Source organism: Homalodisca vitripennis, chromosome 3 (assembly GCF_021130785.1).
Source record: "Homalodisca vitripennis isolate AUS2020 chromosome 3, UT_GWSS_2.1, whole genome shotgun sequence".
Lineage (NCBI taxonomy): Eukaryota > Metazoa > Arthropoda > Insecta > Hemiptera > Cicadellidae > Homalodisca > Homalodisca vitripennis.
Genome location: NC_060209.1, coordinates 75,600,999 through 75,617,108, shown reverse-complemented (window position 1 = coordinate 75,617,108; position 16,110 = coordinate 75,600,999). Strand labels below are relative to the sequence as shown.

At 32.9% G+C, this 16,110-nt stretch overlaps 1 protein-coding gene across 1 annotated transcript in view; it reads left to right on the top strand.

Annotated features, from left to right (window-relative positions):
• LOC124357069 (potassium voltage-gated channel protein eag) overlaps window positions 1-16,110 on the top strand; it is a 220,641-nt gene that overhangs the window by 159,689 nt on the left and 44,842 nt on the right. The window contains exons 6-9 of the mRNA XM_046808475.1: window positions 584-979; window positions 7,199-7,367; window positions 7,744-8,004; window positions 14,761-14,960. Coding sequence (XP_046664431.1) covers window positions 584-979; window positions 7,199-7,367; window positions 7,744-8,004; window positions 14,761-14,960 — 1,026 coding nt within the window. The remainder of the gene's footprint in view (window positions 1-583; window positions 980-7,198; window positions 7,368-7,743; window positions 8,005-14,760; window positions 14,961-16,110) is intronic.

Sequence of the window (16,110 nt, the reverse complement as noted above, 5' to 3'; positions counted from 1 at the left end):
ACAGAGAATAATTATTTTCTTATGGAGTAGCATGATTTTGGTCACAGGTTTCAGTATCTACTATTAGGATAGATTTTTCTATTAAAGCCATATAATATGACTATTTTTCAATCTATTGCACATTAAATAAATGGAATTGTTCTGAGATATAGGTTGGAAGTTCTCTGCCAACATTCTTAGAGATTATCTTTTGATGAATTCATATCATATGCTAGGTAATCAATTCCTGGTCTACAGAGTTATGATATTGCAATTTTATGCAGACCTAGGAACCGGCTATGTGTAGAAGTCACCAATACAGGATCGTGTGTAACTTGGTTCCTGATATTTGTCTGGGTGTCCTGCACCTATTTACTAACTACAACAAACTTTTTTGCCCCTTCCTCTACAGCACCAGTTAATGTGCAAAAGCTGTACCTATTTAAACCACAACAATGTTTTTTTACGCAAAGATTAATTTATACACCTATCATAGAATGAAACTACTATTGATGTTATTGAAAATTTTATGAACACACGGCAGTTCAGTATAGTTAAGCATATATGCTTGTAAATGTCTATCTGTTTGCTTCTCACTCCTCAGATGATGAGCTTGAGTGCAGACGTGATGCCGCAGTATCGACAAGAAGCACCCAAGACACCCCCTCACATCCTGCTGCACTATTGCGCCTTCAAGGCCATCTGGGACTGGGTCATCCTCTGTCTCACCTTCTACACCGCAATCATGGTGCCGTACAATGTGGCCTTCAAGAACAAGACCTCCGAGGATGTATCGTTGCTGGTAGTAGATTCCATCGTGGATGTAATCTTTTTCATCGACATCGTTCTCAACTTCCACACCACATTTGTTGGCCCGGGCGGTGAGGTTGTTTCCGATCCCAAAGTTATCAGGATGAACTACCTCAAGTCGTGGTTTGTGATTGACCTACTCTCCTGCCTGCCGTATGATGTGTTCAACGCCTTCGACCACGACGAAGACGTAAGTAATGGCCTCCTCTCTCCTGACTGCGACAACTCTGATGAGGATTCTGACCTGTTTGATGGAAATGTAAGTTGAGTGACATCGATGGCTTGCTTAGACCTCTCTCTATCTCTGTCTCTCTCCAAATTACGGTATGACATAGAGATTCCCAGCCGACCAGTGGGAATTTTACTTGACAATAATATTAGTTTCTAACACAACCGGTCTTTTGCAATCATTCTTTAAATTTTCATTCTCTTACTTTCACTATATTTCATTCCAACTATTGTAAATATTTCTAACAATAGACTACACAATCTAATGAATCAATAAGTCAATCCAAAAATGTTTTAATTTTAAGAACATTTTTACTAGTATTATTTATACTGCATCTAATTTTAAAAGTAAGACTTTGAAATTGTCACTTAGAAATTAACGTTGCCTTGCATTTTCTTCACATGGTTATCATTTTTTAACCACTTCTTTTAACAATGAGGCTCTCAATGCTTGCATGAAAATATATGACTATTTAACCATACTCTATTTTATTTTCACAACACGACAGTTGAACACTAAAGGTACATTTTAAAAGAAAATGTATCGATTACAGCTACTTATTGTTTGTTATGACTCAAAATGAAACTAGGCATGTCCTTTCCATCTTTCCTGCATTTAAGCATTTTAGGAACTAGCAGATGAAGTAGCATTAGTATACTTAGAGAGGTCTGCTTAAATAGATCAAATGGTTTGCCTAGAAGACTTTAGAGTCCTTATATTGTCCAACCTAGTTGCCACATCTCTCATAATCAGAGGATGTTTGTGTGAGCTTCTAGCACTTAGAAGTTCTTCACTTTTGCTTTTCTGCACTTGGCTTCAAAGTGACATTGGTATAGTTTACTGAATTTAAACAAAAACTATTCTGAATGGTTTTATTTTATTATCAAATAAAAATGAACTCCACGTGTGTATCTAAATGGACGTAAAATGTATATCTACCCAATGAAACATATACAGTTGCAAATTGATTGTTGTAATGGCAAACTTAGTTTAAAAGAAATAGTTCTAAATTTCTAGGGGCTGCAGTAAAGGGTAGTCTAATTTATCGTAGGTGTTTAACAATTTTCAGTATTACATTGAATTAAAGCAAGTGATAAATCAATCATGTAATCTGTTATAAATTAACATTTTTATATTGAAAATTGAATAGTATAAGAAGGAAAATGTTTCTCATATTCAAATATATGCTGTTTCAGCAAAGACTAAGTATGTATTGTACTTGTATTCCCAAAGAATAACACTATTAATCACATAATTCGATTTCCATATGTAAAGATTTATGATAATGACACAATAAGTAGACTTGTTTGAAATGTATTGTTGAGTTCCAATAACAAAATACTAAACGTGATGAAACATTTTAAAATTTTAATTTAGTATTTATTCACCTAATTCCTTATCGAAGGTTTACCCAAACGACTAACACAGTTATTAAATAAGTTACTGTATATTGAGTATCAGAAAAACGTTATCTAACTAAACTTTTATTTTTGTTGGAGCGGTTGTATCTTATCAAACACACTACAATATAATAATTGTTAACCTTCCTAAGCCAGTCTTTGTAGCCAGCTAAAAACTGGCATTTTTCACTTTCATACATCTCTTCTTCATGACCTATCATTGTACATTTAAGACGAGAAAATTCTCTTCATGATGTTTATACTTGATTTCAAGGATCAGATAAATATAACTGAATCTTATAAATTTGACCCAACTTTCGTTGATGCCAGTTAAGATTCAATAAAATTATTATCGGTCATGGCTTTAGAGTAGTGAGCCGTTTAGAGTTTATATAATTTTAAATGTATTAATAATTATTTATTTTCAACTTACTGGCTGTTTCATGACAATTTCTTTGAAAGAAAAAAAACACCCATTAAGGCCATGACAAATAATAAGTGTAAGTGTAGCAGATGTTTATTAGTAAGTCAAAATAGTTCTGTATCTACAAAAGGAATGATATAATTATGAAGTTACCATTTCAAAACAAACTAAATGGCGTTTAAACATAACAAACGGATGATGAATGAGTTATTAAATATATTAATAGACATTATCTTATTTCAGTCCCAACACTTGCTATGCATTTTGTCACTATTTGTCTTGAACACTAGGTTATGTCACTCACATATTTTACTAATTTATATTAATTCATAATACAACACTCATTCATAATAATTGTACACTTTTAATCTGCACCTAGGTGATCGGTTCATCGCAACACGTTTGTTCAAGAATATTCTGACTACAGAACAATGCAAGACACACGAAGAAGTAATAATTAAGAGATAGAGAGGGTAGTTAAACATTTGACCTTGAATTGAAGAGAAAACATCGATGTCACTGCTTCTTGCCACAGTTTACAAACAAATGCACTAGGCCTACACAGCAGCTGAGTCACTTGAGTTCTAAAATTGTCACAGACAAATTTATGTTTTTTTAAATTTAGTACTATCAGTGATACGTTTTATCTAAATGTGTAGAACCTCGCTAATCTTTACTCTTTGTTTGTTTATTGTATCGTAGGCTACATTTAAATTTACGATAGTATAAGATGATTTATATAGTATAAAAATAGTATAAAAATATTTAGATGTACACACTATTTAATATCTTAAGGGTAGTCCAAAAAGCAAAAAAAAATAGTTTTTGTCGATATATAATTTTTCTTTAATATGATACTATGGAATTTAATCTTTCTATGAAATATAAGACTTTATGAAATAAAATAGTGAAGTAGTACCTGAAGCAGAATTTTTAGTGATAAAGTTTTGCTTATACATACTACACCTGTTTCTTCACTTCTTATCGATACCATTATTCTGTATATGTATATCATTTCGGCTTACTGTGTTGACTAACCTGCTAATTGAAAATAAATACATGAAAACAACTGTCCTATGTTTCAGAATTTGTTTTTTTATTATTATTTATTACGACCAAAAGTTGTCTATGATGTAAACATAAAAGTGAAATAACGTGCCAAACAAAGATTTTGATATTAATATTACAGTGTAAACCCTCAGCAAATGAGAAACGGGGTACCACGACTAGCGCCTCTTTTGGAGTGGTACCCAACTAGCGCCAAGAAGGTGATAAATCATGGTGCCAGTCACCGTATGTGAGTCCACCCGATCTGACTCAGACTCTCTTAGCCACCTCAGTCGCTCAGTTGGTCCCCAGGTTGTGTTAGAGAGGGCTTCTTAGCCCTAACTTCGCCTGGCAAAATAAAACATTATGTAATTTACTCTCTAATTAGACATATATTGTTAACTGTTAACATATAAATAATAAAAACACTTATAAAAAAAAGTTTGTGAAGAATTATGAAGTATTGTGCGTACCTCAAATGAAAACTACGTAAAAGCTACCAGAACTTGTTATCTAGGAGGTATTCGTCTGGACTAAATATCTTTCCCTGCAGGGTCTAATATATAGGTATAAGTATACACTATTATACCAACCTAATATCATGTAGTGAAGCGCTTTAACTTAGTTGGTCAATGTGCAGTTACTAAATAAGGTTATTGAGGTTCAAATAATGGTAACAAAAGCTTATTTTGCACTAGTGTGATATTTGGGTCTGAGATATGGCTCAAAGTTATGTGTGGGTGTTTTCACACCACTGGGTTCAATATTCAGAACTTGACAAGATGTAGTGGTTATCGTTATGATACACGCTCTTGCAGGTAATCATCAGTCAATGATGAACTTTGGTGTATCCTAATTTCCACATTACAGCTGTTTACCACGTACTTCCGGGTAAAACGTTTGGTATGTCACGTATTACTGTCAGGATCAAGAAACACTAGTAAAGATGTAGTAAAAGATACCTGGTACACAAGTGGTGTTTTAGTAAACTACATTTAAAACCTAAAAATAAGCTAATGGAAAGCCTCTATAACACTTTCAAGATAATCTGACATGTTCTTAAAAACTTACTACAAAAACCGAAATAACTAATTTGAATATAGGTCTACACAAACGGACCACTACTGCTATACCTATTACACATATCGATGTTTAACATACTGAGAGTACATTAAACTTCGATTATACTTTTTAACTATATCATATCACTTCAGGGGCTGGAGAATTTTCATTTCTGTCTTCATATCTGTCTGTTTATCCGTACGATATCTCTAAAGCAAACTGCTCTATAGATTTGAAGTTATGCATTAAGCTTCATTTCTATAGATATAACACTGATTTAGGTGCATGCTACGCCATGGAATTTGGCTCAGCGGTAATTAGAAATGTTGCACTGCTAGTAAGGGTAACTATAATGGCAACAAGAAAATAACAGAATAAATTCATTTATAAACAAGCTGAGTAAATCATATGAAATTTTTACATGTGATGTACCGGTATTAACAAAATGTAGCTTATTCATACATTAAAAAAAATTATAGAGTGGAAAGCCAATCTAAAAATTCGGTGGCAAGATTTGATTTCAGCGCAACCTTACGTTATAATACCCTCACACCACACCAAAAGTATGATTATTTATGCACTGTCATGAAATCTAATTTAATTAACAAAATTGTGAATGTCAATTAACAAAAACGTTCCAAGATACCTTTAGAAACATTTCATCTGTATATTTTGTTTTTGCATTCATTTCTACATAAACAAGAATGAGTACTGTGATGGTGCATGTCCTTTTCTTTGGGTCATTGAAGCCTATCACTCAGTAGGCTGACAGAATTTCTCTTTCTACCGGGGTGGGGTGGGGGGGATGTAAAAATGTCTCGTAGTACGATGCCTGTCTGTCTAACTATCTGCAGGAAGGACATCTTGAGAGTAAAATTAGCTATAAACTTGAAGTTTTGCATGAAACCTCAGCGAAGCGTGTTACCCGTGGTGTGGCGTATCCTACTTGGTAATACATACATAATTTTGTCATTGGAACCGGTGTTAGCTAAAAGTGGGTCGCATTAAGTGGGGCGATGTTACAGCTCGGAAGTTCAACTGCAATGGTTAGGAGGCAGCCACTCGCAACTGTCGCGATTTGTACTGACATCCGATGCATTCCGTTCTAATGTAATGGAGAGATAACTGAAACATTAACACAACCGTGATAGTGGCAAGTATGTAACAAAGAGAATGGCAAAGAATATTTCCCTATTTATCTCACTTGTTGCGTGACAGTAACTTCTGAGATTCGCAACGATACACTAAAAAATTAGGATTCTGTTTAATTCCTAGTTAAATGGAACTGATCCTGCCATGGACTTGTTTGCAATGACTTTGTGAGTGAAATGGTTTGGCACACGTATAGTGCGTGTGTTTATATGAAAGTTGTAACGCTTAGTGGTACATTTTACTGGTGAAGGTAATAGAGTTGGACCATAACCACATCTAAATACTACATCGTAGTAATATTTACTGTTCGTTTCTTGTGAAATTGTAATGTTGTAAAGAATGTAATGGCAAGTTATTCTACTATATTATGTTATATATACCCATGGTTCATTTATTATTTGTTAAAATGATGTGTGTTTGCGTGTCATTTCAACTAAAGTAAAAAATGTGGCCTTTTTGTAGAGAAAATGCCCCAACTACAAGCCTATCACCTTCTACATTCCCACAAGTGATAGATTAGCGAGGTTCTATAACGTAACAAACTATAAGCAAATGTAGGACATTTGTTATTCTTTATTAATTCTCACAGTTTTGTTTTCTATATTAGATGATTATAACTATTTATTATTAACTAATTAATTAGTTTTCTATTTTACAAAATTTAACTTATTATTATATTTATGACATAAGCATTAAAAACAAACTTGCAACAGTCTCTAAAATGCTATTTTGCTATCCATAAGTATGGTAAACATTTTTGAATGTATGTATGTTAAACCTAAAGATAGCATCTAATTGTATCAGTAGATATTTAAAAATTTCTTTACGACTTAAAATATTTCCTTACTATATTCCATAGATGTTTATATAAAAATTATTGCAGTACAGATGGATTATCAACCACCATAGTTTCAGTAGTTTTTGGAAAAAGTTAATTAAATTTGAAAAGTATTATTACTTTAGATTAACTGAATCTAAAATGGTTCAAAGTTTAACATTAACGTTCTTAAATCAGTACTGTAGCTGTCATAATGTTATATGTATTAACTATTTTATAATAAAAAGGAAGAGACTACAAGAATAGCATATTTCCAGGGCATCGGCAGTCTATTCAGTGCACTGAAGGTAGTCCGACTGTTGCGGCTTGGTCGAGTTGTCCGGAAACTGGACAGGTACCTGGAGTATGGAGCTGCTATGTTGATTCTGCTGCTGTGTTTCTACATGTTGGTGGCTCACTGGCTGGCCTGTATATGGTACTCAATTGGTAAGTCTTAACTTTATTCTAAACTTAGTCCGGTCTTACCTTTTTGTGTTGATTAAAAAGATTTTAGTGTATACAAAGTAGATTTGTCAATCGTAATCGAAATTTAGGCCGGGTGTAATTTGTTTAAAGTTGAGTTTAAAAGTAATGTCCCCTTTACCTCCTTGATAATGCACGTCTCTACCATTTAAAAACACCTAACAACTATATAGTTACGATTTTAATTTTGTATTGATTTCCGAGCCTTCACTAAGTTTCACGTGTGTACTCCAGTAATTATCACACTCGTTTGATCGTTGTTGTATCACTTGTGTGTGTCCCCCACTCTGCACCTACCCTGTCATGTGCGATAATACTAGACATTCTGGCACAACTGCAGGCCGATCTGACGCGGACAACGGCGTGCAGTACTCGTGGCTCTGGAAGCTGGCTAACGTGACACAAGCACCGTACTCGTACATCTGGAACAACGACTCCATCCAGCCCACTCCGGAGCTGATCAACGGACCCTCCCGTCGCACCATGTACGTCACAGCCCTCTACTTCACCATGACCTGCATGACCAGTGTCGGTTTTGGTAACGTGGCTGCGGAGACTGATAATGAAAAGATCTTCACAATCTGCATGATGATCATTGCAGGTCAGTACAGTCAAAACCGAACAAAAGAATTGTTGACTAAAAATAAATTTTTGTTAATTTATTTTGTGAAACAAAAATATTGGACTCACAGTTTAATCACAAACAAGTATAATAGTGTTGCACTCTCGAATGTTTTAGGATTTGAGAAGTTTAAAAAAGTTGAGTCAAAGACGAACTCATTATTGTGTTAGAAAAATTTAGTTTAAGTAGACTATTAATGGCAATTAGCGGATTAAGAATTTTGCTTCTTTTAGTATGCGCTTTAATATTAATAATAATAAAAAAAAAAAACAGATATATAATTAGTTTTATGATGAACATTGAAAAATTTAATAAACGTTTCTATATGATACGCAATAAAAATGGTTAAAATTTAGTAAGTTTAGTCAAATTGGTGGGGTAGTTAACAATAACAAAATGTATCAAAACACAGACTCAAGCATAGCAGTTTTTAGTAATAGTTATAAAAACTTACAGTTGAGTCCTATATTTCATCAGTATTGTATGTTTTTATATGGATGACCCTGGAAGTTATGATATACGAGAATAATTGTTATGTTAAAATTATGAAACATAATACATGATCAAAGTTATCTCCTCCAGTGTCCATATAGTAGATTTCCTTTGTGTCAGATTCCAATATGGTTAAATAACATAGCTACCTGGATTTTAGAATCAAATGATATTACTCGGTTATTGTGCATCAATAACAGTTCTTAAGAAAAATTTAAAATGTTTAAGAGTTAAAAAAAATCACATGTAAAGGCAAATAAAATCGATAATTCTATTGTTTTTACGCAACTTTTTCTCAAAAACTCCAAAGTTGGTGTAGCAGTATGAGATATGAGACATTGTAATGGTGGAGCATTAGACCACTTTGTAAATTTGTATTAATTGTTCAAAGTTCCCAAGGTTTCTGGCATACATCACGGAGTGTACCAACTTGCTGTGACAATCCTTAGTCCTCCTACTCAAATATAACCTTCATCAATCAAGTATTCCTAAAGATTGTATCAAATTCTTATATCACTTTCTTAATTAATATTTTCTTTATTGTTGGGAGAGGTCATCTTTAAACATCAATAAGTTATAATACATGGAATATCATAAAACAGCATGTATATCTTGTGCGACAATTTTAGAATATTTACTACCCACCAGCATCAAGCAACTGCTGAGTTTGTAGGGAAATTTGTACATAGCCAACTGTTTGTTTGTTAAAATGATGGGTACAAAATAAGAAACTAGATTTCTGACTGGTAAAACCCATGCAAGATTCTTTGTAATACTGCTTATACAATCCGTAACTTTAAACATAGCGTGAACGCATTTTCTGTCCTCTTCAATTACAAAGTTGATAAAATAATTAGATTAAATTATATAACTTAATTTTCCTGAGTAAATGTAAAATGCAACTCACCTGAACATTCATCATCCTGAGATGAACTATGACCTTTCCATAACTTAGAATACCCCCAAAAAACAGTTGTATGCAATGTTACTTTATCACTAAAACAAGAATAAGACGTCTACGCCTTTTTTGAGTGCACTACATTTAAAATTGTAGAGAACTATGTCCCTAAAATGCTCTCTTCATAAATCCATGACTTGCCGATTGAACTTTGTGTGTTCACGACACGTCGTAAACACACACAGGAGTCGAGGCAGGTAAACTGATGAACCGTTACACTGTCGAGTATTAACTGACCTTCGGTGAAGCGAGTAAACTCTATAGGTACCAAAAGTTTTGGGCTGATCCTTGTTCAAACATTAATGACCAAAGATAAATTATGAGTATTAAATAATACTTGACAAGCATAACAGCTTGCATAAACGCAATTTAAGTAAGTAAGTAAATGTACCATACAGTTATTTTATATCCTATAACCAAGGAATCGCTTTGTATTTATTGCTTATCATTATTGCTACAATTATAGATACATAGTAAAAACTAAACAAATAATCAACATATAATGCAATGAACCAAATCATAACACCAACCAAAGCATAACCGGAAAATAATAATATAAATTAAGAAAATCCAAATTTTTGAATTCTAATTTTGTTTGCATTTTTTATTGTACTATATTAGTTGTGTAACTAGTATAATCATAGATACTACGTATAGTTACTAACGCTAAATTCTATAGACAACCAGCTTCCACAAAGTATATGGTTCTCTCTGTATTTTGATAACATTTTTTTTTCTCTCTCTAACAGGTTTTATTATTATTTTTCAAAGTACACACTGTTTCGTGTCTATACATGATTGGCCCTCCCCGGGATTTGAACCCGTGATCTCTCAGTTAGAGAGCCGAGACTATAACCATTAGTCTACGGAGGAGGACAAATGATAACATTTAATATAGTAACAATTTGCATCAGCTGTCTAAGTGTAGCAGCTAGCATTGGACGTGAGTTGAACTACTGAACTGATTGGCTTACGTTTTTCTTTCATAGCTATATTTGCATTGTTGTAATTTGTACTTGAGACTATATTTACTTCCTGCAGCTGGCTTTGTGATGAATTTACTGAAGTTTATATTAAAGTTTGATTGTAATTGTGAGTTTTTGTGAAACAAAAGCAAGGAAGTTTATTACTATACTCTATTGTTATACAATTTGTTGTACAGTAACACTGCAATAATTCTTTTTATGTAAAAATGTGTTAGATTTTAGTTAAGCAGTTGCAATGTGTACATACAAAGGTTTATACCAAGGTACATACAGTGTTTATACAAAGGTTTGTATAAACACTATTTTTTATAATGTGTAAATGTTATTTTTCACGATTTGTATAAGGATTAATATATTAAGCTACAGATAAGTATTGGAAAAAAAACAAGACCAGGCTGTACTGTTGTTGGTGGGGTAGATGCCCAGTAGGTAGGTAAATATAAATTGGATATATATCCAATGGTCAAATGAGGGTATTTTTTTTTCAGCTTTGTTTGACACTGTTTGATGTCTTGATGAAGTTTTGAGTAAACAAGGATTAAAATATAGTCATTTGAGAAATGAAGAAACCTGAAATGGTTGTGTATGACTAAAATTGGAATTTATTAAAAAATGTAATTATAATTTTTTGTAGTAAAATGTTTAGCAATTTATTGTAACTCTTATATCATACAAATTATATATGACAAATAACAAATAGGCCTTTATGAATATTTACATTAGTCACTTCACAATATTTGTTGTTTTTTTTTTTCAAAAAGAAAATGCTTATAAAGTAAATTAAAAGCAACAAGAAAGAATTAAATTGAGGATATGCATAAATAAAAAAGAAACGTTAAAAGAACTAGTAACTGAGCCACTGGTTGATAGTAATGCCTCTGGCCATCAGTGCGGGATAGCACTTGTCACATATAACCAAATCTAACTAATCAGGAAAACCCACATCAATATGCCCAAAGAAGATGCACTATAGTAAACAGGACTGAAATAGCTGAGGAAAAAGGTAAATAATCTTCATCATGGAGGTATAAACAATGAAGTTTCTATGAAGCCAACACGACAGTTGAATCAACTATCAATTAGAAATATTTAAACTTTCGAATATAAACACATTTAACCTATAGTTATTTATAACCAATAATTGCCAGCTGTTTTTATTTTACGGAATAAACATATTGTATAGCATAATTTGTTTCCACATTATTGTTCCAAATTAATTCAAAGAAAATAAAATCATGAGCAAGGTATTTGAATAATACTTTATTGCCGGCTGCAAGTACAGTACAACTACATGTACATGTGTTATTTCTGTTATCTGCTCAATCTCAATCTATTCTTATTTCTTTGTATTTATTGATTTCTTTGTTTGTTTTATTTTTTATCATTTATTTATATCAATTATTCAATATTTAAATTTTAATATATGCATTGTTAATTAATGGTTAGATTTCTTTTGCGTGTTACACTGTATCATAATCTATTTTCTATATTTATCTATTTTTCTAATTGCTTTGATCAAACTGTAAAAATGGAGATTTCTAACAAAATAAATTAACAAGATAAACAAGCCAGTCACGTTTAAGATATCAAAACAGCCAAGCTATTCAGTAACTTTTAATACCTATAATGTAATTTGATTTCTGTAGTTGTATGGAGAGTTCGTTACTCATGAATATCGACTCAATAATAATGAATATCGATTCCATAATCATGAACTTCGATTGTCGTGGTGGCCGCTTATTACAGTAGCGCTCAAATTAATTGGAACACCAGGTAAACGACTACGATTCTTAAATGAAAGACAATTTATTGATCAAAAAAATTACAAACAGCTCCCTAATAATTAATATCTCCTCCTTTGTGTTTTATAACCTCTTCACAGCGTTTTGGCATTGATTCTATGAGTTTTTTGCATATATTTTTTGTTTCTTCATCGTGGAACCTTATTTTGATAACAGCATTAATCATGGATGTTTTTGTAGTACAATCTTCTTTGGCAATCCTTTTTTTAGTAATAGCCCATAGATTTTCGATTGGGTTTAAATCGGGTAAATTGCCAGGCCATTTCAAAACCGTTATTTTGTTCTCAGAAAAAAAATTCTTGCATTTTTTAGATGTATGGCATGGAGCCGAGTCTTGTTGAAAAATTCCATTGCTTTCTGGAAACATTTGCAAAAGGAGTGGAACGACTCTTCTTTCTAATAAAGCAATATATTTGTCTGAGTTCATCATACCTTCTATGGGAACTAATGGACCTGGACCATTATAGGACATACAGCCCCAAAACATTTTTTGGGTGGATGTTTTGGTTGTTGAAGGATGTGAGCTGATGTCTCAGCTTCATTCGCACTTCTGCGGACAAAGTTAACTTTATGTCCCTGAACCAAAAAATGTGTTTCATCAGAGAAAAGGACATTTTTCCACTGTTCAACAGTGAACTGTTTGTAGGTTTTAGCCCACTGCAAGCATTTCTTCTTCATTGCTACAGTAAGAAGCTGCTTTTTCTTAGGTCGGTAAGCTTTTCGCCAAACTTCAGACAGCCTTCTTTTAACAGTACCTACTAACATGAATATTAACCCCATTTTTGTTAATTTCTCGTGCCAAATCTACAGCCGACAACCTGGGGTTGATCTTACTAGTCCTAATTAATTGGCGGTCAGTTTGTGGTGTGGTTTTCCTTTTACGACCACAATATCCTATTCTGTTAACAGAAAAGGAGCCAGTCTCATTAAATTGCTTAACAATTCGGTTAACAGTAGCTAGGCATACTTTACATTCTTCAGCTATCATCCTCTGAGATATATTTCCATACTGATGTAGTGTAATAATCTTGCTACGTTTTCTAGATGTGGTATCCATCAGTTGAGTTATTGAAAAACTATAATAGTTTGTTAAACAAACAGAAAAACGCGCAACAATAACACAATTCACACAATACTTCACTGAAAATGTGTTCAACACAAAGAATCACATGTGCACTAACTGCTTTTGAGGTTAGGTTGTTAGTTTGTTCAATACAAGTGATGTAGCAGTGATGCCAACTGTCGCATGATAAAAAGAGTGAAATTCCGTGTGTGTTCCAATTAATTTGAGCGGTACTGTATACTGGAGCCCTTGTTTTCAACCTTCTGCATTTTGTATTTAAATTTTATTGTCGATAGATAGTATTTTACCATGTATTTTTTGTTCTTGAAACCATAAAATAGTTTTAATGGGTGGCTTTGTTACCATATAAACTCTTATGAACTTTCAAATGTTATAACACAAAAATGTTTAAAAAAACATTTGATGTAAACTTGACCGTTATAAAGTCAAAAAAGTATGAAAAAGTGTTTCATAGTTTATTATAGACTGTTATAGTTTTCTATAAACTGCCTGACACTGTTAGCATAGCATCTTAGGAGAAGGCCATAAGACTTGAAGACTGAACATTATCTTCAAAAACTATTTTGTCACATACAATTTTACATTATCCAATCATATGTTTCTGTGACAAATTTGCCAATTTCCTTTTCTGAAGATTAAACGGGTTAATGCTAATTGAACAATTAGCAACCATGACAACCCAGCCAAACAGTTTTGATAGTAATTGCTGCTATCTTGATAGCAACTTTGCAATAATGTTACTTTTTCAAAAGGAATTTAATGTTTTAAAAAGAAAATAAAAAAATCACAAACAATATTAAGTTTTGGAAAACCCAAAATATATACTAATAGTTGAATGGGGTGACAGTAATGCCTCCGGACATCGACACAGGTTGCAGCAGTTGCCCTGCACTTGTGCTTGACGGCTAAAACAAAATATATCCTTTGAGATAGTACCAATCAGTAAAATACATAAATTCTATATCTATGATCACAAATTGTCTGAAGTTTCAGCTAGCAAACCATCACTATTGTAGAAATGTAAAGCAACAAGACACAATATCCACAAACCACAGCATCTTCCTTTTGAAATTAATAACACTGCCGAACACAATAAATCAGGAAATAGGAAGAAATATTTCAATAACAATATCTGCAATGAAGATGTGCACTGCTGGACAAGAATAAATAATATTGACATCCCTGTTATCCCCTCCTCTTATGCATTCCCTCTCTATTGCTTGCTGCCCCCCCTCCCCGATAAACTTCTATAGTATTGTTTTAAGACAAAGTTTTTAATACATTGTTAAGATTACCTCTAAGTCTAAATGCTTAGGCATATTCCACTTAATAATTTAAATTAGTTAATTATTATCATAGCCCTACTAATTACTATTATGATATGCAAATACCTGACTAAACTATTGGTTTTAGCACTGTTATACGCCACCATCTTTGGTCATGTGACAACAATCATCCAGCAGATGACATCTGCCACAGCCAAGTACCATGACATGCTCAACAACGTGCGGGAGTTCATGAAGCTCCATGAGGTACCCAAAGCCTTGTCCGAGCGAGTTATGGACTACGTGGTGTCCACCTGGGCTATGACAAAGGGGCTCGATACTGATAAGGTAAATCAGGTCAGGCAAGTCATCCTACCTCCCCTTCTTTTCTCTCCTCTCTTTATTCGCCTTCTGCCATTCTCTTCCTGCCTTACCCACCGCTGTTATGGTTCTGATTGAGATATATCAGGTAAACACTGTCTAGGGAATGATCAGTGTTGTGGTAGAGCAAAACACGTCTATAGCGTGGCGAAAATATTCACCATACCTTTAATGTTTTTATTGTAGTGAGTTTTTCATATAGATCATGAGTGGACACTGGTATGTTGCCTGGTTTGCACAATAAATAGAGAGGCTCTGTCACTAGAGGTTTTCTTCTTAATCTATTGAGAGAATGATATAATAATAAATACAAACTGATGTCACAGTAACAGGTTACTCAAATGAATTACTATCTTCCTAATAACATATTTATACTATACTTTCAGAAATATTCAGTTTTATTTTTACCAATCGAACTTGTTGATGTCTATATGTTTTCTGTTTTCTTCAGTGACCTATAGTATGTGCAGTGCACAAATATCCTGTCAATTAATTAGGGTATTATTTTAGTCGTTCAGGAAGCAATTCATTGAACGTCTTATTCACTGCTGTTCTTTCCCAAACTAAAATCTGATTATCATTTGAAAGTCATTCATTCATTTCATTACACAAAATATAATTACATCCATAGTTATAATAAAATAAAAGATAATGTCAGTTTAAAACCAACATTGAGTCCTGGTGTATTGAAATTTTCAAAAGTTATGTTTGTTTTGCATTATTATTGATTCACAACTCGTAACATGTATAAAAGAATTTTTTTTTTTTAAATAAAAAAGCCTGATAGCACTTATTTACTATTTTTTGTTTTCCATAACAATGAAAATCTACTCATATCCAATATTTTTAGAAGGGATGTGCTTCCCTTGTATTTCCATCTGTTGAATTGAGTGGACTTAAAGTTATTCATATTGTACACAAATAATTTTAGTTTTTATCATAATTTCTGTTTAATGTATTAGCACCTGTGGTGTAGTGGTAAACTTTACTGTGGGAACAGTTTTATAGCAGATATTTTGAAAGGAGTAGGGTCTACCCCCCAAATAAACAAGGGATATGGGTCTTCCTTCCATGGAGAAATTTTATAATATAGTCTAAGAATGTAGAACATTTAGGA